General features: G+C 41.5%; 1 protein-coding gene across 1 annotated transcript in view; it reads right to left on the bottom strand.

The window, feature by feature from the left end:
• Ir25a (ionotropic receptor 25a) overlaps positions 1-26645 on the bottom strand; it is a 77569-nt gene that overhangs the window by 27119 nt on the left and 23805 nt on the right. The window contains exons 6-11 of the mRNA XM_070097115.1: positions 23158-23267; positions 22230-22349; positions 15076-15257; positions 14556-14670; positions 11934-12128; positions 10231-10367 (exon numbers count right to left, since the gene is read on the bottom strand). Of these exons, the coding sequence (XP_069953216.1) occupies positions 10231-10367; positions 11934-12128; positions 14556-14670; positions 15076-15257; positions 22230-22349; positions 23158-23267 (859 nt within the window). The remainder of the gene's footprint in view (positions 1-10230; positions 10368-11933; positions 12129-14555; positions 14671-15075; positions 15258-22229; positions 22350-23157; positions 23268-26645) is intronic.

Below are 26645 nucleotides of genomic sequence, written 5' to 3'. Positions count from 1 at the left end.
CTTCATGAAAGTTTATAGCATATAATACCTATAACTAGTTGATTACATGTTTATTCTTAAGTCTGCCTAAAATACCTATGGGCTTCTCCAACCTGCTGTTTTCAATTATACTCATTCTTCATTTATTCATGCTTCCTACAATAAATATATTCAATACTCAATATAAGTATGAAAGTATTTTAAGGTAAGTAATATGTGTACTGTATATGCATTTTTAGGCCTATCTCTATTGCTCGCTTAATATATGATAGTGTAAATAGGTTATTAGGCTATGATATGCATTTGAAAGTGAAAATAGGTTATGTTTCACTTTACAGCGATTTTTGCTGTACAGTAGCAGCCCGGAACCTAACCTGCTGTATAAGGAATATCCACTAGGAATTTTTATTGACCTAAGAAAAGCTTTTGACACAGTAGACTTGCTCAGCTATCAAAACTTTGGAGTCCAGTCCCTGGACCAATTATGTACCTCTGTAATCTTTTGACTACCACCCACAGGATGGGTATGGGGTGCATAATAAACATATTAAACTAACTAAAACTAACACAGTAGACCACGACATCCTACTCCACAAACTTGATCATTATGGTATAAGAGGCCATGCGCTTGCTTATTTCAAATCTTACATTACTAATAGGTATCAGTATGTCACCATTAAAGACACAGCATCAGCAACACGGCCACTTGATACTGGAGTTCCGCAGGGAAGTGTCCTTGGTCCCCTGCTCTTCCTCATATACATCAATGACCTTCCAAACGTATCCCAACACCTGAAACCCATTCTCTTTGCTGACGACACGACTTATGTCATCTCTCACCCTAATCTTGCCACCCTCAACACCACTGTGAATGAGGAGCTGATCAAAATATCGACTTGGATGACAGCCAGTAAACTTACGCTTAACACTGACAAAACCTACTATATTATGTTTGGTAGCAGAGCAGGAGATGCACAAATTAACATTAAGATTGACAACACTCTAATTACCAGAAATAATGGGGGCAAATTCCTAGGCTTATACCTTGACAACAACCTGAATTTCAGCACCCATATCCAGCATATAACCAAAAAAGTATCCAAAACGGTTGGGATCCTCTCCAAGATACGATACTACATGCCGCAAAATGCCCTTCTCACACTATACCACTCACTTATTTATCCATACCTCACCTATGCTATTTGTGCTTGGGGATCAACTGCAGCAACACACCTAAAGCCAATAATAACCCAACAAAAAGCTGCAGTAAGAATAATCACTAAATCCCATCCCTGGCAACACACCCCCCCACTCTTCATAGACCTAAACTTACTCCCTGTTCAGTACATCCACACTTACTACTGTGCAATCTACATCTACAGGGCCTTAAACTCTAATATCAACCTTGACCTAAAACGCTTTTTTGATAGTTGTGACAGAACCCACAGGCATAACACCAGACACAAACATCTCTACGACATTCCCCATGTCCGACTAAACCTTTACAAAAATTCAATGTATGTCAAAGGCCCTAAAATCTGGAATACCCTACCTGAGAATTCTAGAACTGCAGACACATTCATCACCTTCAAAACTACCATTAGAAAACATCTTATCTCCCTGATACACCCTGTCAACTAACTACACGAATACCACCTGGTGGTTCACACTTACACTCACTGACTCATTTGACCATAAACAGAAATATTAATCTCAATCTTAAAATAATGAATCCTGTGATACTCCAATACTGAAACTATGTACTGTGCCAAAACAAAAGCATTTACATTGCTAAACTCACAAACTAGTATTTAGTCACTTAGCCATAATACCAACTTACCTCATAATTTGTAATATTTTACAATTAAGAATAAAACTAAGTCTGCCCAAAATGCCTAGCCATGCTAAGCGTTCTAGTGGTACACTCTGTAATCACTATTTTACTACATGTGAACCACACAATAACCAAATTTCTGTAAACTCAGCATTGTAATCCTTATAGAGAATAAACTTTGAATTTGAATTTGAATTTGAATAAGCAGGGCCCCCCTGTAATGTAAAACTATAAAATGTCACGGAAAACAAACTACAATGTACTTTACTAATACTTTACTATGAAAGTGGCAGGAATACTCAGGAAAACTTATGTTCAAACTTCATTACATTCCAGCAATACATACATATTTCTTCCAACTCAAAAACATTTATTTACCATAATGTGTTTGCAGCAAACATTTTTTTTTTTTTAACTTTCCTTAACTGTGCTCTACCACATCACTATAGCATCCTGAAGGAAGATAAAGGATGATTTACATATGCCCTGTTCTATATATTTTATTTTGTGAAGTTTCTGCCTAGTAATACAACTATTACCTAACGAATCTTAACTAGTCATAAGTTTGCCTGTGATACTCCAATATAGGAACTTCAATAGAAACTATGTATTGTACCAAAACAAAACCATTCACATTGCTAAATTTATGAACTGTAATGCAGTTACTTAGCCATAATACCAATATGCTCCATAATCTGTACCAATATGTATAGAGTTTTGAATTAATCTTAGTCTGCCTGAAATGCCTAGTCATGCTAGGTGTGATAGTGGATCTCTCTGTAATTAGTTTTATATAATATGTAAACCACACAATATCCTATACAGTGGACCCCAGCATAACGCTATTAATCCGTTCCTGAGAGCTCAATGTTATGTGAAATTATTGTTATGCGAATTAATTTTCCCCATAAGAAATAATGGAAATAAAATTAATCCGTGCAAGACACCCAAAAGTATGAAAAAAAAAAATTTACCACATGAAATATTAATTTTAATACACACAAACTTAAGAAAACATGCACAGTTACATGACACTTACCTTTATTGAAGATATGGTGATGACTGATGGGATGGGAGGAGGGTAGACTGGATGGTTTTAGTGTTTAGAAGGGGAATCCCCTTCCATTAGGACTTGAGGTGTTAAGTCCTTTTCCGGGGTTGCTTCCCTTCTTCTTTTAATGCCACTAGGACCAGCTTCAGAGTCACTGGACTTCTGTCGCACAACATGTCTGTCCATAGTGGCCTGTACCTCTCGTTCCTTTATGACTTTCCTAAAATGTTTCACAACAGTGTCAGTGTAATAGTCACCAGCATGGCTTGCAATAGCTGTCTGAGGGTGATTTTCATCCATGAAGGTTTGCACTTCAAGCCACTTTGCACAGATTTCCTTAATCTTTGAAGTAAGCAACTTCTTCAATTTCTCTCTCCCCTCCTCCGAAGCAATTTCCTCAGGTGTTACCTCTTGCTGTTGAAGTTGATCTAGCAGCTCATCAGTGGTTAGTTCTTCATTGTCCTCCTCCACCAACTCTTCCACATCCTCCCCACTAACCTCCAACCCCAAGGACTTCCCCAATGCCACAATTGATTCCTCAACTGGCATAGGATTCTCAGGGTTAGCCTCAAATCCTTCAGAATCCCTTTGGTCTACACATTCTGGCCACAGTTTCTTAAAAGCAAAGTTCAAGGTCCTCTTAGTCACTCCCTCCCAAGCCTTACCTATAATGTTTACACAATTGAGGATATTAAAGTGCTCTCTCCAAAACTCTCTTAGAGTCAATTGAGTTTCTGAGGTCACTACAAAGCATCTTTCAAACAGAGCTTCTGTGTACAGTTTTTTGAAGTTTGCAATAACCTGCTGGTTCATGGGCTGCAGGAGAGGAGTGGTATTAGGAGGCAAAAACTTCACCTTAATGAAGCTCATGTCCCCACAAAGTCGCTCTGCCAAGTCTGTAGGATGACTAGGGGCATTGTCTAACACCAGGAGGCACTTAAGGTCTAATTTCTTTTCAGTTAGGTAATTTTTCACAGTGGGGGCAAATGCTTGGTGTAACCAGTCATAGAAAAAGCCCCTAGTCACCCATACCTTATTGTTTGCCCTCCACAGCACACACAAATTAGCCTTGAGGATATTCTTTTGCCTGAACGCTCTGGGAGTTTCAGAGTGATACACTAATAAAGGCTTCACTTTGCAATCACCACTAGCATTAGCACACATCAACAGAAAATCCTAGAGGGACTAGTACCAAACTTGCACACGAAAATCACTCCCTACGAAAGCAAAAGACTCGGCAGACGATGCAACATTCCCCCAATGAAAAGCAGGGGTGTCACTAGCACGTTAAGAGACAACACAATAAGTGTCTGGGGCCCAAGACTGCTCAACTGCCTTCCAGCATACATAAGAAGGATTACCAATAGACCCCTGGCTGTCTTCAAGCAGGCACTGGACAAGCACCTAAAGTTGGTACCTGACCAGCCGGGCCATGGTTCATATGTTGGATTGCATGCAGCCAGCAGTAACAGCCTGGTTGATCAGGCCCTGATCCACCACGAGGCCTGGTCACAGACCAGGCCGCAAGGGCGTTGATCCCTGGAACTCTCTCCAGGTCTCCAGGTAAACTGTAACTACCTCTGTTGATATATAAAAACTCAATGTTCAGTTCGAACCAACTATGACATATTTTTTTTTTTTTCAACAAGTTGGCTGTCTCAGACCAAGGCGGGGTGACCCAAAACAGAAAGAAAATCCCCAAAAAGAAAATACTTTCATCATCATTCAACACTTTCACCTCACTCACACATAATCACTGTTTTTGCAGAGGTGCTCAGAATACAACAGTTTGCTCCCTCTCCATAGGATGGAAAAGGCTCGTGATAGATGAATGAGTCTGGCCCTGGGGCAGAGTGCATGGGCATGTCATTTATCGCCTGTTCGAAGTCATTTGGCGTCAGGATAACATCGGATAGGCTTGTGTTAATCAAATTTTGTGGCTCTCTCATAAAAAATTCATTTTGATCTTCGACTCTCAGTCTGGTTAGCGGCTTGCTAAAAACTGAGTCATATTGGGACTTGAGTAGCTCACTCATTTCCTTGCTGTCATCTGTGTAGGACCCATCTTGTTTAAGTAGGGGCCCAATACTGGGCGTTGTTCTCGATTTTGATTTGGCATAGGAGAAGAAATACTTTGGGTTTCTTTCGATTTCATTTATAGCTTTTAGTTCTTCCCGCGATTCCTGACTCCTAAAGGATTGCGTGCAGCCAGAAGTAACAGCCTGGTTGATCAGGCCCTGATCCACCACGAGGCCTGGTCACAGACCAGGCCGTAAGGGCGTTGATCCCTGGAACTCTCCAGGTCTCCAGGTAAACTGTAACTACCTCTGTTGATATATAAAAACTCAATGTTCAGTTCGAACCAACTATGACATATTTTTTTTTTTCAACAAGTTGGCTGTCTCAGACCAAGGCAGGGTGACCCAAAACAGAAAGAAAATCCCCAAAAAGAAAATACTTTCATCATCATTCAACACTTTCACCTCACTCACACATAATCACTGTTTTTGCAGAGGTGCTCAGAATACAACAGTTTAGAAGCATATATGTATAAAAATACATAACATATCCCTCCAAACTGCCAATATCCCAAACCCCTCCTTTAAAGTGAAGGCATTGTACTTCCCATTTCCAGGACTCAAGTCCGGCTATATAAAAATAACCGGTTTCCCTGAATCCCTTCACTAAATATTACCCTGCTTACACTCCAACAGCTCATCAGGTCCCAAATATCATTTGTCTCCATTCACTACTATCTAACACGCTCACACACGCTTGCTGGAAGTCCAAGCCCCTCGCCCACAAAACCTCCTTTACCCCCTCTCTCCAACCTTTTCGAGGATGACCCCTACCCCGCCTTCCTTCCCCTACAGATTTATACGCTCTCCATGTCATTCTACTTTGATCCATTCTCTCTAAATGACCAAACCACCTCAACAACCCCTCTTCAGCCCTCTGACTAATACTTTTATTAACTCCACACCTTTTCCTAATTTCCACACTCCGAATTTTCTGCATAATATTCACACCACACATTGCCCTTAGACAGGACATCTCCAATGCCTCCAACCTCCTCCTCCTCGCTGCAGCATTTACAACGCAAGCTTCACACTCATATAAGAGTGTTGTTACTACTATACTTTCATACATTCCCTTCTTTGCCTCCATAGATAACGTCTTTTGCCTCCACATATACCTCAACGCACCCCTTGCCCTTTTTCCTTCTTCAATGCTATGAATAACCTCATCCTTCATAAATCCATCCGCTGACATGTCAATTCCCAAATATCTGAAAACATTCAATTCTTCCATACTCCTCCTCCCCAATTTGATATCCAATTTTTCTTTATCGAAATCATTTGATACCCTCATCACCTTACTCTTTTCTATGTTCACTTTCAACTTTCTACCTTTACACACACTCCCAAACTCGTCCACTAACCTTTGCAATTTTTCTTTAGAATCTCCCATAAGCATAGTATCATCAGCAAAATGTAACTGTGTCAATTTCCATTTTGTATTTAATTCCCCATAATTTAATCCAACCCCTCTCCTGAACACCCTAGCATTTACTTCTTTTACAACCCCATCTGTAAATATATTAAACAACCATGGTGACATTACACATCCCTGTCTAAGACCTACTTTTACTGGGAAGTAGTCTCCCTCTCTCCTACACGCCCTAACCTGAGCCTCACTATCCTCATAAAAAATCTTTACAGCATTTAGTAACTTACCACCTATTCCACATACTTGCAACATCTGCCACATTGCTCCCCTATCCACTCTATCATATGTCTTTTCTAAATCTATAAATGCAATAAAAACTTCCCTACCTTTATCTAAATACTTCTCACATATATGCTTCAATGTAAACACTTGATCTACACATCCCTTACCCACTCTAAAACCTCCTTGCTCATCCACAATCCTACATTCTGTCTTACCTCTAATTCTTTCAATAATAATACCATACACTTTTCCTGGTATACTCAGTAAACTTATTCCTCTATAATTTTTACAATCTCTTTTGACATATATACCTAGTATTAAGTATAGTTTGTAATGTATTAGGTTTAATCTGCCCGAAATGCCTCAACATGATAGTGGCTTTCTTTGCAAATCAATGTTGCAATTAAACATTGTAAACTATGCATGGAAATAGTCTCCTTATAACATGTCAGTCACACACTGTAAACTTTGCAGAGAAATAAAAATTTGAATTTGAATATGAACAGGTGGACTTTCTAGCCAGAGTGAGTTATTATTAATTTTGCCACTATAGGTAACTGGGTAAGGACAAAACAATTGCATAACAATGTGTACGAGGATACTTCCTGGTGGGGTACACCTTCACCTGCCACTAAAATTACCTCCTGGTTGGGTACACCTTCACCTGCTACCAAGGTGACCTGGTGGGGTACACCTTCACCTGCCACCAAGGTTACCTCCTGGTGGGGTACACCTTCATCTGCCACCAAGGTTACCTCCTGGTGGGGTACACCTTCATCTGCCACCAAGGTTACCTCCTGGTGGGCTACACCTTCATCTGCCACCAAGGTTACCTTCTGTTGGGGTACACCTTCACCTGCCACCAAGATTACCTCCTGGTGGGGTACACCATCACCTGCCACCAAGGTTACCTCCTGGTGGGGTACACCTTTGCCTACCACAAGGTTACCTCCTGGTGAGGTACACCTTCACCTGCCACCAAGGTTACCTCCTGGTGGGGTACACCTTCACCTACTACCAAGGTTACCTCCTGGTGGGGTACACCTTCATCTGCCACCAAGGTTGCTTCCTGGTGGGGTACACCTTCACCTACCACCAAGGTTACCTCCTGGTGGGGTACACCTTCACCTGCCACCAAGGTTACCTCCTGGTGGGGTACACCTTCACCTGCCACCAAGGTTACCTCCTGGTGGGGCACACCTTCATCTGCCACCAAGGTTACCTCCTGGTGGGGTAGACCTTCACCTGCCACCAAGGTTACCTCCTGGTGGGGTACACCTTCACCTGTCACTAAGGTTACCTCCTGGTGGGGTACACCTTCATCTGCCACCAAGGTTACCTCCTGGTGGGGTACACCTTCATCTGCCACCAAGGTTACCTCCTGATGGGGTACACCTTCGCTTGCCACAGGGTTACTTCCTGGTGGGGTACACCTTCACCTGCCACTAAGGTTACCTCCTGGTGGGGTACACCTTCATCTGCCACCAAGGTTACCTCCTGGTGGGGTACACCTTCACCTGCCACCAAGGTTACCTCCTGGTGGGGTACACCTTCACCTGCCACCAAGGTTACCTCCTGGTGGGGTACACCTTCATCTGCCACCAAGGTTACCTCCTGGTGGGGTACACCTTCACCTACTACCAAGGTTACCTCCTGGTGGGGTACACCTTCACCTACCACCAAGGTTACCTCCTGGTGGGGTACACCTTCACCTGCCACCAAGGTTACCTCCTGGTGGGGTACACTTTCATCTGCCACCAATGTTACCTCCTGGTGGGGTACACCTTCACCTGCCACCAAGGTTACCTCCTGGTGGGGTACACCTTCACCTGCCACCAAGGTTACCTCCTGGTGGGGTACACCTTCATCTGCCACCAAGGTTACCTCCTGGTGGGGCACACATTCTCCTACCACCAAGGTTACCTCCTGGTGGGGTACATCTTCACCTGTCACCAAAGTTACCTCCTGGTGGGGTACACCTTCACCTGCCACCAAGGTTACCTCCTGGTGGGGTACACCTTCATCTGCCACCAAGGTTACCTCCTGGTGGGGTACACCTTTGCCTGCCAACAAGATTACCTCCTGGTGGGGGTACACCTTCATCTGCCACCAAGGTTACCTCCTGGTATGGTACACCTTCACCTGCCACCAAGGTTACCTCCTGGTGGGGTACACCTTCATCTGCCACCAAGGTTACCTCCTGGTGGGGTACACCTTCACCTGCCACCATGGTTACCTCCTGGTGGGGTACACCTTCATCTGCCACCAAGGTTACCTCCTGGTGGGGTACACCTCCGCCTGCCAACAAGATTACCTCCTGGTGGGGTACACCTTCACCTGCCACCAAGGTTACCTCCTGGTGGGGTACACCTTCATCTGCCACCAAGGTTACCTCCTGGTGGGGTACACCTTCATCTGCCACCAAGGTTACCTCCTGGTGGGGTACACCTTCGCCTGCCACAGGGTTACTTCCTGGTGGGGTACACCTTCACCTGCCACCAAGGTTACCTCCTGGTGGGGTACACCTTCATCTGCCTCCAAGGTTACCTCCTGGTGGGGTACACCTTCATCTGCCACCAAGGTTACCTCCTGGTGGGGTACAACTAATATAATCAGTTCTCTTGCACTTGCCACGAAGCAATCAGCCACTTTAAACAACTAATCCACCAATATTCTGGTAACAGTGTATTTATTGTCAACCAGGGGCAAGTTTTACAGTCTTGTAACAGTCCTTATTAATAATTCTGGTAAACTGTATATGGCACTTTGTTAAATTCCTTTTTTTTTTAATGAACTGACTGTATCCCACAAATGCAGGGTGACCAAAATTTAATAATTTATACAGGAGAAGGGGTTACCAGCCCCTTGCTCCCAGCATTTTAGTCACCTCTTACGACAAGCATGGCTTACGAAGGTAGAATTCTTTTCCACTTCCCCATGGAAATGTTAAATTCATATTTTATGTACAGTATACCCAAGGCGAACATCAGCCCTGAATATTTCTTAAAGGATGAAATAATGGCTAAGTAAAAGAGATTGAAAATTAATGTACAGAATTTCTTTTCACAAATCTTACCCAAGCCCACAAGCCATAAAAATTTTATAATGCATCAAAGCCCAAAGAAAAAGAAAAAGACAGATTTTTAGGCTGCATTTGGATCAAGATCCATTCATAATCATCAATTCACCCCTCTGAAAGGTATTTGTTCCTATCGCTATGAAACTGAAGCAGCTGGATAATTTGAAACATCTCATCCAAAGCATTTATTTCCTGGGTTATCCTGTGTGGCTAACCTTCTAGGATAAAAATCCAAATAAATCTTATCATATCTTTACTGAGGTGACTAAAATACCGGGAGCAAGGGGCTAGTAACCCCTTCTCCTGTATAAATTACTAAATTTAAAGGGAAAACTTTCGTTTTTCCATTTAGATCACCCTGCCTCAGTGGGATATGGCCAGTTCGTTAAAGAAAAATATAAAAAAAATTACTGATAACTATAGTAGTCTTCAAAGAACACAGCTCTCTTGATGACCTGCATTCTCTTCAGAACCCACCTTTCCCTTATCCACTTCCTAGTCTACTACGTTTGACCTAAGAGCTTTAGCAAACATCTGGATGGAGGACATACGTACTCAAATTTGACAATCAACTTTATCTCATTGATGAGGTCAATGCAGTAGCCATAGAACTCAGGCTTCCCATCAGGTGTCATACGTTTCATGATGAAGGGCGGCTGCTGCACTGTGGTCACCCTGTACACCGTGACTGCCTGCAGGACAACATTCTCAGTACTGAGCATGGAGAAGCAGGACAGGAGCACAGGGCACAAAAAAGGTAGGAAGGAAGAAGGAGAAAATCAGGGAGAGGATTGGTAAGATGAAGAGGAAGGGATGGGAAAGACGAAGAAAGGAAGAAGAAGGATGGAGATGGAGAGAGGATTAGTAAGAGGGAAGAGGTAGGATGGGATGAAGGGAGAAGGTGAGAGGGAAAAAGGGATAAATGGTAATGAGGGAAAAGGTGCAGAGATCAGAAGAAGCAGAGGTAAGGAGTTATGGGAAGATGAGCTGGAGAAAATGGAAGTAGGGGTCACCTTCCCACTCACAGTGTGAGTGGGAAGGTGAAAAAGTGGACAAAATTAGGTGAAAGGAAGAGCATATGGTAGAAATTAGGTGAACAAAAGAGGAAGGTACAAAAAAGATAAATGAAAGATGATGGTGGGGATTTCATGATGGAAAGAGAGGATGGAAGATATAGAGCAAATGGAAGAGAGGATAGTGAAGATTAGGTGAATTAAAAGAGGGCAGTAGAGATTAAGTGAAAGCAATGGAGGATGGTTAGGATTAGGTAAAGGTAAGGGGGGACAGTGAAGATGAAGTGAAAGGATGATAGGGGTACACATAGCTATTTAACAATAAGAGGGGGTGGTGGGATCAAGTTCACAAGAGTGAAAATAAAAATCTGGTAGGGAGAAAGCCAAGACACCTCAGGCATAAAGCAGAAAGAGGAAAATAACAAATAGGCATAAGAAATGTAATTTACAAATACAGAGTTGGTAGCACTGCAGTCCAAGATGTACTCAAGACAGTGTCCTCTCTAAACTGAAGATTAGTTATGAATAGAATGAAAATATTAGACATGCTCTCAAAGGCTTGGATAACTAAATACAATATAGAAAAACAAAAGTTGTACACATACTGTACAGCCTCTCCTCACTTAACGATGGAGTTCCGTTCCTAAGACCACGTCGTTAAATGAATTTGTTGCTAAGTGAGGAGCATACTACGTATAATGATAGTGAGTTTGTGTCAACCATCTTTGATATTATTTTAATGTCACCTTTGCACCATTTATAAAATTTCTGGTATATTTTTACATATTTATACAGTAGTGTATTGTATAATGAAATAAAAAGAATAAAGGAAATCAGCTCTAATAAACATACATTATTTAGGTATGAATATTGGTCAAAGAGCCCGTTGTAAGTCCAAGGCATCGGTAAACAAGTAAGTCGCTAAGTGAGAAGAGGCTGTACATACTTTTTTATTTTTCAACATGTTGGCCATCTCCCATAGGGGCAGTGTGATCTAAAAAAGAACAAAACACTTTCATCACCATTCAACACTTTTACCATCATTCACACATAATCACTGCCTTTGCAGAAGGGCTCAAATACAATAAATACTGTACATACATACATACAATATGCTTTTATTTTTTAACATGCTGGCCATCTCCCACCGAAGCAGGATGACCCACAAAAGAAACACTTTCACCATCACTCACACTATACCAGAGGTATGCAGATACATGTATCATAATAAAAATAAAAACTCACCTTGAAATCTTGAAGAGACATGCCACTCTTGAAGGCGAGAGTGCCAGGCAGGCCGACTGCCCACTCACCCAGGGACCTACGTTCAGCTGTCTTTCCTCTCAGGATGGTAAACTTGTCCATGTTGAGCGTCATGTCAATGAAAGTCATGCCATTGCCACCCCACTTGATGTTGCCCAAGGTGTTGGTCATTGACACCTGGTGAGTAGATACTAATCAGTGTGTGTATAAAGAAATTTCACGGCACACAATGTGTGTACAAAGAACTTTCATGGCATACATAAGTACAATGAGGTACCTACATTAGTGGGAACGGTCAAAGGCCCTTGATCTGTATTCCCGAGAGTGCAGGCGGGAGAGATACATGATAATATACACTTGGAAAATCCTAGAGGGGTTAGTACCAAACTTGCATACGAAAGTCACTTCATATGAAAGCAAAAGACTCGGCAGGAGATGCAACATTCCCCCAATGAAAAGAAGGGGCGCCACGAGTATACCTGGAGAGAGTTCCGGGGCTAAACGCCCCCGTGGCCCGGTCTGTGACCAGGCCTCCTGGTGGATCAGAGCCTGATCAACCAGGCTGCTACTGCTGGCTGCACGCAAACCACCGTACGAGCCACAGCCCGGCTAGTCAGGAACCGACTTTAGGTGCTTGTCCAGTGCCAGCTTGAAGACTGCCAGGGGTCTGTTGGTAATCCCCCTTATGTATGCTGGAAGGCAGTTGAACAGTCTCGGGCCCCTGACACTTATTGTATGGTCTCTTAACGTGCTAGTGACACCCCTGCTTTTCATTGGGGGGATGTTGCATCGTCTGCCAAGTCTTTTGCTTTCGTAGTGAGTGATTTTCGTGTGCAAGTTTGGTACTAGTCCCTCTAGGATTTTCCAGGTGTATATAATCATGTATCTCTCCCGCCTGCGTTCCAGGGAATGCAGGTTCAGGAACCTCAAGCGCTCCCAGTAATTGAGGTGTTTTATCTCCGTTATGTGCGCCGTGAAGGTTCTCTGTACATTTTCTAGGTCAGCAATTTCACCTGCATTGAAAGGGGCTGTTAGTGTGCAGCAATATTCCAGCCTAGATAGAACAAGTGACCTGAAGAGTGTCATCATGGGCTTGGCATCCCTAGTTTTGAAGGTTCTCATTATCCATCCTGTCATTTTTCTAGCAGATGCGATTGATACAATGTTATGGTCCTTGAAGGTGAGATCCTCTGACATGATCACTCCCAGGTCTTTGACGTTGGTGTTTCGCTCTATTTTGTGGCCAGAATTTGTTTTGTACTCTGATGAAGATTTAATTTCCTCGTGTTTGCCATTTCTGAGTAATTGAAATTTCTCATCGTTAAACTTCATATTGTTTTCTGCAGCCCACTGAAAGATTTGGTTGATGTCCTCCTGGAGCCTTGCAGTGTCTGCAATGGAAGACACTGTCATGCAGATTCGGGTGTCATCTGCAAAGGAAGACACGGTGCTGTGGCTGACATCCTTGTCTATGTCAGATATGAGGATGAGGAACAAGATGGGAGCAAGTACTGTGCCTTGTGGAACAGAGCTTTTCATCGTAGCTGCCTCGGACTTTACTCTGTTGACTACTACTCTCTGTGTTCTGTTAGTGAGGAAATTATAGATCCATCGACCGACTTTTCCCGTTATTCCTTTAGCACGCATTTTGTGCGCTATTACGCCATGGTCACACTTGTCGAAGGCTTTTGCAGTCTGTATATATTACATCTGCATTCTTTTTGTCTTCTAGTGCATCTAGGACCTTGTCGTAGTGATCCAATAGTTACTGAGAGACAACACAATAAGTGTCCGGGGCCCAAGATTGTTCAACTGCCTCCCAGCATACATAAGGAGGATTACCAATAGACCATTGGCTGTCTTCAAGAAGGCACTGGACAGGCACCTAAAGTCAGTACCTGCCAACCAGGCTGTGGTTCGTACATCAGTTCACTTGTGGCCAGCAGTAACAGCCTGGTTAATCAGACCCTGATCTACTATGAGGCCTGGTCTCAGACCGAGCCGTGGGGGCATTGACCCTCCCATAACCCTCTCCAGGTAAACTCCAGGTAAACATGAGTTTTATAACTCATGAACAAATCATGTTCCTTGTGTTTCAATTTATTTATTTATTTATGAATGAGTAACGTTTCCTATGTTTAATTTATGAGGGAGTTGTTTGTAACCCAGGACCTATTATTTTATAGAAAATGGTAGTATAAAGGATGTTAGCCTCTCCATATCCACCCTGCCCTCTATTCCCACTGACATGATTGTTATTCTTGTTGGGTTTAGAAGGGTCATTGAAGGCTTATGCCATATCGAGCCCTGCTTCATGTTGTACTGAGAAAAGATATTGCCCAAAGCAGATGCCCAAACTGCTGTGCATTTACGTAAAATATTTTGAAAACATAATTTTGCCTGCCACTGCAGCAGATGCCCCTGCCACCATAGTAAGTGCCCTTATGTGATCTATAATAACAGCAAAAATCTTGAAAATCCAAAAGGAGCCCAAATGAACCTACTAATTTCACAGTGGTTTGCTTGCTAATAAAGTGTAAAATCTCTAGTCTATATGCAAAGACTTCCCATAGACTCAACAATATGTGCATTCATTCAACTCACCGACTTGAGGGCAGAGAGAAGGTCAAAGTCGTCCCTGACTGGAGGGTTGTCCTCGCTAAAGGCATCACACTTCAGGTATGTAAAACTGCTATACTTGCCGCTCTTAGCCAAGTTGCTGTAGGAAAGAGATCATATCGGTAAGTTATTCGAGCATCACTGAACACTACCTGCCATGACATCGAGAACTGCTCTTTGAGGACACTTTCCTAAACCACCATGGCCTTCCTTTCAATAAGAACTATGAGCTTCCATGAAGTATTTTGATAACCACATTATGGAAACTCTAAGTACACATTTCTCAATTGTTCAAAATTTGCATGCTTTGACAATTGTACTTACAAGATAATCCAGTAGCAAATTTATAATCTTAAAATGTAATCAAATATTTCAGTATCCAGCCCTTTCCCATCACATTTATATTATTTCACAATATACGTATAGCTCCACAGTTAAGGGCATTCAAACAGAGATTATAGTTGGCAGTGGAGCAGAACTGTACACAACCAGAGGCATAACTCACGCTGCAGCCTTGATACCCCTGATGGCATAGTCAAAGTAGAAAGCTGAGTCTATTGCAGGAGTGGCAGAGAGCTGGAAGTCTTTCTGGAGCATGGTGAGCCTCCCGCGCGTGTCAGGGCTGATACGTGGCCACATGAATACAACGGAAGCGTTCTCACACCCACACTGGATGTCATCAGTATCCTGCAAAAGCAAAAGTAGTACCTGTGACCTCTTCCTTTGACAGTAGCAACCAGGACCAGGTTACTTTGTGACACAATCAAACAGTGGCACATAGGACCAGATCATCATGTTACACTTCCACACTGACTAGGCTTGGGTCATTAGGTGATATTTCCAGACTGTGGCAACTATAATTTTAAAGTATATTACCTATACTGTGTAATATACTTTAAAAGACAGAATCAAATCAAATCAAATCAAGTTTATTCTCTATAAGGGTTACAATGTGGGGTTTACAGGATTTGGATATTGTGTGGGTTACATGTTATAAAATACTAATTACAGAGGGGGCCACTAGGACACCTAGCATGGCTAGGCATTTCGGGCAGACTTAGATTAATTCTTAACATTAAATCCATACAGATTATGGTATTAAGGCAAGGTGACTACATTATAATTTGTGAGTTTAGCAATGTGAATGTTTTTGTTTTATTTTTTTTTTTATTTTTTTTTATTATCACACTGGCCTATTCCCACCAAGGCAGGGTGGCCCAAAAAAGAAAAACTTTCACCATCATTCACTCCATCACTGTCTTGCCAGAAGAGTGCTTTACACTACAGTTTTTAAACTGCAACATTAACACCCCTCCTTCAGAGTGCAGGCACTGTACTTCCCATCTCCAGGACTCAAGTCCGGCCTGCCGGTTTCCCTGAACCCCTTCATAAATGTTACTTTGCTCACACTCCAACAGCACGTCAAGTATTAAAAACCATTTGTCTCCATTCACTCCTATCAAACACGCTCACGCATCCCTGCTGGAAGTCCAAGCCCCTCGCACACAAAACCTCCTTTACCCCCTCCCTCCAACCTTTCCTAGGCCAACCCCTACCCCGCCTTCCTTCCACTACAGACTGATACACTCTTGAAGTCATTCTGTTTCGCTCCATTCTCTCTACATGTCCAAACCACCTCAACAACCCTTCCTCAGCCCTCTGGACAACAGTTTTGGTAATCCCGCACCTCCTCCTAACTTCCAAACTACGAATTCTCTGCATTATATTCACACCACACATTGCCCTCAGACATGACATCTCCACTGCCTCCAGCTTTCTCCTCGCTGCAACATTCATCACCCATGCTTCACACCCATATAAGAGCATTGGTAAAACTATACTCTCATACATTCCCCTCTTTGCCTCCAAGGACAAAGTTCTTTGTCTCCACAGACTCCTAAGTGCACCACTCACCCTTTTCCCCTCATCAATTCTATGATTCACCTCATCTTTCATAGACCCATCCGCTGACACGTCCACTCCCAAATATCTGAATACATTCGCCTCCTCCATACTCTCTCCCTCCAATCTGATATCCAATCTTTCATCACCTAATCTTTTTGTTATCCTCATAACCTTACTCTTTCCTGTATTCACTTTTAATTTTCTTCTTTTGCATACCCTACCAAATTCATCCACCAATCTCTGCAACTTCTCTTCAGAATCTCCCAAGAGCACAGTGTCATCAGCAAAGAGCAACTGTGACAACTCCCACTTTATGTGTGATTCTTTATCTTTTAACTCCACGCCTCTTGCCAAGACCCTCGCATTTACTTCTCTTACTACCCCATCTATAAATATCTTAAACAACCACGGTGACATCACACATCCTTGTCTAAGGCCTACTTTTACTGGGAAATAATTTCCCTCTTTCCTACATACTCTAACTTGAGCCTCACTATCCTCGTAAAAACTCTTCACTGCTTTCAGTAACCTACCTCCTACACCATAAACCTGCAACATCTGCCACATTGCCCCCCTATCCACCCTGTCATACGCCTTTTCCAAATCCATAAATGCCACAAAGACCTCGTTAGCCTTATCTAAATATTGTTCACTTATGTGTTTCACTGTAAACACGTGGTCTACACACCCCCTACCTTTCCTAAAGCCTCCTTGTTCATCTGCTATCCTATTCTCCGTCTTACTCTTAATTCTTTCAATAATAACTCTACCATACACTTTACGAGGTATACTCAACAAACTTATCCCCCTATAATTTTTGCACTCTCTTTTGTCCCCTTTGCCTTTATACAAAGGAACTATGCATGCTCTCTGCCAATCCCTAGGTACCTTACCCTCTTCCATACATTTATTAAATAATTGCACCAACCACTCCAAAACTATATCCCCACCTGCTTTTAACATTTCTATCTTTATCCCATCAATCCCGGCTGCCTTACCCCCTTTCATTTTACCTACTGCCTCACGAACTTCCCCCACACTCACAACTGGCTCTTCCTCACTCCTACCAGATGTTATTCCTCCTTGCCCTATACACGAAATCACAGCTTCCCTATCTTTATCAACATTTAACAATTCCTCAAAATATTCCCTCCATCTTCCCAATACCTCTAACTCTCCATTTAATAACTCTCCTCTCCTATTTTTAACTGACAAATACATTTGTTCTCTAGGCTTCCTTAACTTGTTAATCTCACTTCGAAACTTTTTCTTATTTTCAACAAAATTTGTTGATAACATCTCACCCACTCTCTCATTTGCTCTTTTTACATTGCTTCACCACTCTCTTAACCTCTCTCTTTTTCTCCATATACTCTTCCCTCCTTGCATCACTTCTACTTTGTAAAAACTTCTCATATGCTAACTTTTTCTCCCTTACTACTCTCTTTACATCATCATTCCACCAATCGCTCCTCTTCCCTCCCGCACCCACCTTCCTGTAACCACAAACTTCTGCTGAACACTCCAACACTACATTTTTAAACCTACCCCATACCTGGAAATAAATGGTATAAAATACCGACACAATGGAAATATAAACACAAATGCAGTATAATGTGATCCTTTATTGACTATGTTTCACCCACACAGTGGGCTTTTTCAAGTCACAAACAGAACTACCTGGGGTGGAAGGAACGCGAGTATTTGTAGTCCGGTTCAGAATGCTGAGGTCAGGTGAAGAATGCTGCATCTGATGATGTACCGAGTGGGGTTATAGAGTCTAAAAACTTGGGTAGCTTGGAAAGGAGATTGGATAAGTTTGTGAGCAGACCTTCTACAGTGTTCTTATGTGGGATAGCGATAAAGAAGTTTCTTGGCAAGTGGTTCAGCTATGTTATAGAAGCCACTATTCTGGTTGAAGTTGTCGGATATAGAAATAAGTGATGATTCCAGGATTCTTCGGTATTGAGTGTTGTCTTCTGTGGCGATAAGTCTTGAGTTTCTGTAGTTTATCAAGTGGTTGTGTGAATTACGGTGTTGTACGCAGGCATTCCTTGTGTCGTCAGACCTGCTTGCGTATTGGTGTTCTGAAACACGTGTTTGGAGGTCCCTTGATGTTTCGCCCACGTATAACTTGTTGCAGTCATTACAAGGGATTATGTATACCCCTGCAGAGAATGGAGGCTTGTCCTGTCTACTACTGGTGATGTCCTTGATGGTCGTGGTTGTGGAGGTAGATACTTGGAATGATGTTTTGGCAAAGATGTTGGAAACATGTTTGGCAATGGAGTTGGTGGGAAGGACTATGTATCTCTTCTCGGCAGTGTCTTCTCTGGGTGTGTTGAAGATGTTTAATGCCCGCCGTCTGCAGTCTCTGATGAAGTGACGAGGATAGTGGAGTTTAGAAAATATTTGTTCAATTATAGTGCATTCTTCCTCAAGGAACTCATTGCTGCAGATTCTGAGTGCACGCAGGAAGAAGCCTATAATTACACCACGTTTGGTTTTGGTGTCGTGGTGAGAGTAGAAGTGGAGAAGATCGTTTTGGTTGACGATTCACTTGATCTTCCCATTCCAGCCAGCGATTTCATCGACCTTGTTGAACTATGTGTTGGTTTTACGTGTTTCTCTTTCGAAAATCACCTCTTTCAGCAGACTTTTGGACTACCCATGGGTTCGCCACTCAGTGCAGTCCTGGCGAACCTATACATGGAACATCTAGAAGCCGAACGTTTCTCCACCATTATTCCTTCGTCTGTCACCTGGCTCCGTTATGTTGACGACATTCTCCTCATAACTCCTAAACGCTTCAACGTTCAAGCTCTCCAAGACAAGCTCAACCAGGTCGAGCCTTCAATCCAGTTCACACTTGAAGAAGAAGTCGACAACACTCTTCCTTTCCTTGATGTCCTGCTCTGCAAAGCTGACCACGAACTTCGTTTTAAAGTCTATCGAAAACCCACCAACCAAAACGATCTTCTCCACTTCTACTCTCACCACGACACCAAAACCAAACGTGGTGTAATTATAGGCTTCTTCCTGCGTGCACTCAGAATCTGCAGCAACGAGTTCCTTGAGGAAGAATGCACTATAATTGAACAAATATTTTCTAAACTCCACTATCCTCGTCACTTCATCAGAGACTGCAGACGGCGGGCATTAAACATCTTCAACACACCCAGAGAAGACACTGCCGAGAAGAGATACATAGTCCTTCCCACCAACTCCATTGCCAAACATGTTTCCAACATCTTTGCCAAAACATCATTCCAAGTATCTACCTCCACAACCACGACCATCAAGGACATCACCAGTAGTAGACAGGACAAGCCTCCATCCTCTGCAGGGGTTTACATAATCCCTTGTAATGACTGCAACAAGTTATACGTGGGCGAAACATCAAGGGACCTCCAAACACGTGTTTCAGAACACCAATACGCAAGCAGGTCTGACGACACAAGGAATGCCTGCGTACAACACCGTAATTCACACAATCACTTGATAAACTACAGAAACTCAAGACTTATCGCCACAGAAGACAACACTCAATACCGAAGAATCCTGGAATCATCACTTATTTCTATATCCGACAACTTCAACCAGAATAGTGGCTTCTATAACATAGCTGAACCACTTGCCAAGAAACTTCTTCATCGCTATCCCACATAAGAACACTGTAGAAGGTCTGCTCACAAACTTATCCAATCTCCTTTCCAAGCTACCCAAGTTTTTAGACTCTATAACCCCACTCGGTACATCATCAGATGCAGCATTCTTCACCTGACCTCAGCATTCTGAACCGGACTACCAATACTCGCGTTCCTTCCACCCCAGGTAGTTCTGTTTGTGACTTGAAAAAGCCCATTGTGTGGGTGAAACGTAGTCAATAAAGGATCACATTATTCTACCCCATATCTCTTCGACCCCATTGCCTATGCTCTCATTAGCCCATCTATCCTCCAATAGCTGTTTATATCTTACCCTAACTGCCTCCTCTTTTAGTTTATAAACATTCACCTCTCTCTTTCCTGATGCTTCTATTCTCCTTGTATCCCATCTACCTTTTACTCTCAGTGTAGCTACAGCTAAAAAGTGATCTGATATATCTGTGGCCCCTCTATAAACATGTACAACCTGAAGTCTACTCAACAGTCTTTTATCTACCAATACATAATCCAACATACTACTGTCATTTCGCCCTACATCATATCTTGTATACTTATTTATCCTCTTTTTCTTAAAATATGTATTACCTATAACTAAACCCCTTTCTATACAAAGTTCAATCAAAGGGCCCCCATTATCATTTACACCTGGCACCCCAAACTTACCTACCACACCCTCTCTAAAAGTTTCTCCTACTTTAGCATTCAGGTCCCCTACCACAATTACTCTCTCACTTGGTTCAAAGGCTCCTATACATTCACTTAACATCTCCCAAAATCTCTCTCTCTCCTCTACATTCCTCTCTTCTCCAGGTGCATACATGCTTATTATGACCCACTTTTCGCATCCAACCTTTACTTTAATCCACATAATTCTTGAATTTACACATTCATATTCTCTTTTCTCCTTCCATAACTGATCCCTCAACATTACTGCTACCCCTTCCTTTGCTCTAACTCTCTCAGATACTCCAGATTTAATCCCATTTACTTCCCCCCACTGAAATTCCCCTACCCCCTTCAGCTTTGTTTCTCTTAGGGCCAGGACATCCATCTTCTTTTCATTCATAACATCAGCAATCATTTGTTTCTTGTCATCCGCACTACATCCACACACATTCAAGCATCCCAGTTTTATAAAGTTTTTCTTCTTCTCTTTTTGCTTTTGTTTTAGCACAATACAAATTGTCTATATTGGAGTATCATATGCAAACTTATGACTAGTAAGGATTCATTATTTTAAGATTAAGATCAGTATTTCTGTGTTTATAGTCAGTGGGTGAGTGAGTGTAATTGTAACCACCAGGTGGTTATCATGTAGTTAGTTGTCGGGGTGTATCAGGGAGATAAGATGTTTTCTAACTGTAGTTTTGAAAGTGATGAATGTGTCTGCAGTTCTAGAGTTTTCAGGTAGGGTGTTCCAGATTTTAGGTCCTTTGAAATACACTGAATTTTTGTAAAGGTTTAGTCGGACACGGGGAATGTCATAGAGATGTTTGTGTCTGGTGTTATGCCTGTGGATCCTGTCACAACCTTCAAGAAAGCATTTTAGGTCAGGGTTAATATTGGAATTTAAGGTCCTGTAGATATAGATAGCACAGTAATAAGTGTGGATGTTCTGAACAGGGAGTAAGTTTAGATCTATGAAGAGTGGGGGGGTGTGTTGCCAGGGATGGGATTTAGTGATTATTCTTACTGCAGCTTTTTGTTGGGTTATTATTGGCTTTAGGTGTGTTGCTGCAGTTGAACCCCAAGCACAGATAGCATAGGTGAGGTATGGATATGTAAGTGAATGGTATAGTGTGAGAAGGGCAGTTTGCGGCACGTAGTATCGTATCTTGGAGAGGATCCCCACCATTTTGGATACTTTTTTTGTTATGTGTTGGATATGGGTGCTGAAATTTAGGTTGTTATTGAGGTATAGGCCAAGGAGAGAGTATGAGACAGTGATTGTTCCTTAGCCCTAGAGAGAGACTGTACCTTAGATTGTAATTAGAGAGAGTTACACCATGAGAGTCAACCTGAAAGAGTGCTCATACAGTACTGAACATAAATTTGAGAGATTATACATTAGAGACAGAGACTGTACCTTAGAGAGGGCATACCAGGCATACTTCCTTCCAAACATATCATTGGCAGTAGCAGCATCAAGGACCTTGCTTATGGTCTTCTGACTACCCACTGCGAAGAAGTTGACAATGTCTGCATCCTGGTGGAAGATGCAAGAGACAAAATAAAATGTGTAAGAAAAAAGTTACAAAAGCTAAGTTTACAATTTATTTGGTTATAGTTTTTATACATTTAAGATACCAACACAATTTGATACAATTGCCTGTTCAAAAGAAAGATACATTATTATTATTTTTATTATGCAAAGCATTTTGGACAAACTGATCCTAAAACTTTCATATAAATACAGTTTTTTATTTTTCTTTATGCAGTACAAAATAATGTAGTTTACATACAATAAAACATTGGTAGACAGAAAAAGAAAGCCACTGGTATGCAATGCATTTTGGGTAAACTAATCACAGTCAGCTCTCTTATAAGGCTCACCTAAACCATGGACCAGGTGGGATTTGAACCCATGGGGAGTGAGTCTTTAAACTCCAGGGTACAAATTCTACCCTACCCATTCCGTGAGTTTGTTTGTTATTACAATTTCGTGAGTCATAAGGCTCATCTATAGAGTGCAATTTTTTGTCAGCACAATTGAAAATGTATGTATATCTAAAACTGAATAGTGCATGCAAAAGCCCTTATAGTATACGCTGTTTAATTTTTTTGGTACAGTTTTTCATTCGTATTTACAAAAAATCACACTTTATAGAGGACTTTCATAAGAATGCTTACTGTACTAATTAATTCTAGTCCTAACACATACAATCATTATAAGCATTATGAGAGAGTACAGCATGAGTAACTCTTTTGTAGGACTCTGCTCTAATCATATTATAGTAAAATTTATTCCAATATATTTTATTTTCTTTCTCAGAATGGACAGGGTGGCAGCTCACCTTGAGTCGTTTAGTCTGCTGGCGAACCTTGTTATCTGTCGACTCTACCATTATCATGATGTGACGACATGGCAGGTTCTGCAGCAGTGACTTGTACTTATGCTCCATCACTGTGGAATGGAGATGGTGAAGAGAGGGAAAGGTGAAGAGAGGGAAAGGTGAAGAGAGGGAAAGGTAAAGAAAGGAAAATGGTGACGAAAAGAATGTAGATGGAAGCCTAAAACAATATGAACAATACTGACAAATATGGCACCTACATACAGGCATGCCCTGCTTTAGTGCTTCACAACAGCATTTTGCAAGTGGAGCAGTTTTCAATTATACCTATTCTTCATTTATTCAGACTTTTTTTTTTCAATGAACTGGCTGTATCCCAACGAGGCAGGATGATCTAAAAAGAAAAATGAAAGTTTTTCTTTTTAAATTTAGTAATTTATATAGGAGAAAGGGTTGTTATTCAGATTTCCTAAACTCACTGTAAGTAATGTGTGCACTGTATATGCATTTTTTAAACCTAGCTATAATGCTCACTTAATATATGATAGTATAAACATGTTATGAGGCTTTTATAAGCATTTAAAAATGATAAAGGCTATGATTCACTTTACAGTGATTTTCACTTTACGGCAGTAGCCCAGAACCTAACCTGCTATATAAGCGGGGCCCTCCCGTATTCCAATAATAATTCCAACCTTGTTAGATGACTAAGATACATGTGCAACCCTTTCATATCCATACTACGAAGAAGCTTTGACAAATAGTGCCATTATCAACCCAATACAGAGCCACAATACTGGAAATGGAGGATTATTTGATGTGCTCAGTTCCTCAGCCTTGATGAGACGTTGCACGTCTTATTTATCTATACGTACTTACTACTATTGTTATTATTAGTATTTATTGTGCCTCATCCAAATAATAATACTAACAATAATCTTTATTTCTACAAGTACATGATACAACTTATACAGACTTAGATGACATCAATGATATAAGTACTATATAGAAAACCCCTGGCTATGCAGAGCATTTCAGGCAACTTACATTAATTTTGTCCCCAGGATGTGACCCCTATCAGTTGGCTAACACCCAGGTATCTATTTACTGCTAGGTGAACAGGGATATGTGTTTTAAGGAAACAAATCCAATGCTTCTACCCATACTGGGGATCAAACTACAGACCTCAGTGTGTGAACTGAGCATGCTACCAACCAAGCTATAGGACACCATGAAGAAGAAATCACATTCATCATCATTCATGCAACTGTTATCTTTCCAGAAGTGTGCCGACATTGCAATTCAGATTACTCTCCGGCTGCAACATCCTTGCCCCTTCCTCCAGGACACAAATTTGGCAAAAAGTTTCCTCTGAATCCCTTCAAAAAAGTTACCTTGCTCACACTCAAATAGCACATCCAATAATAACCATTTGTCTCCATTCACTCCTGTATAACATGTTCATACAAGTAATTATTATTATTATTATTATTATTATTATTATTATTATTATTATTATCTAATTATAATTTCTTAAAGAAATTGAAATCTGCCTAGCTTCTATGAGCTATTGATAAGGATATGCAAAAGGTTCAAGTAAAATTTTGCAACTTGGCATCAATACAGTCCAATAACAACCCAAAGGTTCCTTTAAGTAAGCTGCATCAGCACTGAAGACTTGAAGCCAATCAGATAAGAAACAGGAATTCACAAATTATTGCTTGAAAATCAGTATTTCAGTTTTCACATTTTATTCAACAAAAATGGTAGATACCTATGCAGCCCAAGATCTATCAATTCCAGCTAGTATAAACGAGGTTTTTCCAATGGGCCAAAGAAAACAATTTGACCTTCAATGAGGACAAACTTCAGCTACTCCAGTGAGGAAACATTAAAGAAATAAAAACTGGAATTGCAAATAGAACAAACTCAGACCACTCAAAAGAGAGGATGATTTATGTGAGGGTCTTAGGAGTGATATAATGTTAGAAAATGTTAGTCAAGGATCCCAACAGGGTTATCACAACCATGAAGAAACATGATAGGCAGGAACACTAGGATCTTCAAAATATTAGATTCCAATCCAATGATGACAGTCTCTAAGTCATTAGTTTCCCTTAGAGTGAAATATTGCTGTACACTTACAGCCTCATTTAAAGCAGATGCATATAAAGTAAGCAAATACCTAAATTTTTGGGAATGCCTAAAACCCTCCAAACTGTATTCCCTGGTATGTAGGTTACACCACAATCTACACTTGGAAAATTCTTGAGGGATTGATCCCAATCAACACACCAAAATAATTCCATATGAAGCTAGAGACTCTGCAGATGGTGCAAAATATACTCCAGTAGAAAGGAGTATAAAATATACTCTTAGAGGTAACTAAATAAGTGTAAAGAAATCAAGACTTTTAACACCTTCCTTTCATACAAATGGAAAATTACCAACATATCCCTAGCTGTCTTGAAGCTACTCAACTCAGTTCCTGATCATTAAACAGTGGTTCAACCACTGGGTTGCATACACCTAACACCAACAACCTGAATGATTAGCAATCAACCTTGAGGCCTTTTCTGGGAGCAAGCCATGGAAACTGTGACCAATAGAACTAAAGATGGAGGTAAAGAGCAACCTAGATAGATGGGAACCCAGATAGGTGGCAACCTAGATAGGTGGCACTCTTGATAGGTGGCAACCTAGATAGATGGCAACCCAGATAGGTGGCAACCTTGATTGATGGCAACCTAGATAGGTGGCAACCTTGATAGATGGCAACCATGATAGGTGGCAACCTTGATAGATGGCAACCTTGATAGGTGGCAACCTAGATAGGTGGCAACCTTGATAGCTTATTCCTCTAAGAAAATGGAGGAGTAGATGTAAAATAGAAAGGGACAGGCGCTCCCTTTACAGGCGATGGAAAAGAATAACAGAGCGGCTAAAAGAGGTCAATATATCTGAAAGGCGTAGGGAGACACTGGTCAAAGAAATAGCAAGCATCGAACTTAAGCTAAAGGAATCTTATAGGAGTCAGGAATCGCAGGAAGAACTAAAAGCCATAAATGAAATCGAAAGAAACCCAAAGTATTTCTTCTCCTATGCCAAATCAAAGTCGAGAACAATGTCCCGTATTGGGCCCCTACTTAAACAAGATGGGTCCTACACAGATGACAGCAAGGAAATGAGTGAGCTACTCAAGTCCCAATATGAGACCTTCATCATACCTCTATAACTGGCATAACATCTTAATCAAAAGAGTATAAATGAAAGTCATTCTTAATCATCTCTGCGTAGCAAGCCGCTAACCAGACTGAGAGTCGAAGATCAAAATGAATTTTTTATGAGAGAGCCACAAAATTTGGTTAACACAAGCCTATCTGATGTTATCCTGACGCCAAATGACTTCGAACAGGCGATAAATGACATGCCAATGCACTCTGCCCCAGGGCCAGACTCGTGGAACTCCATGTTCATCAAGAACTGCAAGA

The sequence above is a fragment of the Cherax quadricarinatus genome, chromosome 56 (assembly GCF_038502225.1).
Source record: "Cherax quadricarinatus isolate ZL_2023a chromosome 56, ASM3850222v1, whole genome shotgun sequence".
NCBI lineage: Eukaryota > Metazoa > Arthropoda > Malacostraca > Decapoda > Parastacidae > Cherax > Cherax quadricarinatus.
The sequence above is the reverse complement of the archived record's forward strand: the minus strand, read 5'-3'. Positions and strand labels throughout refer to the sequence as shown.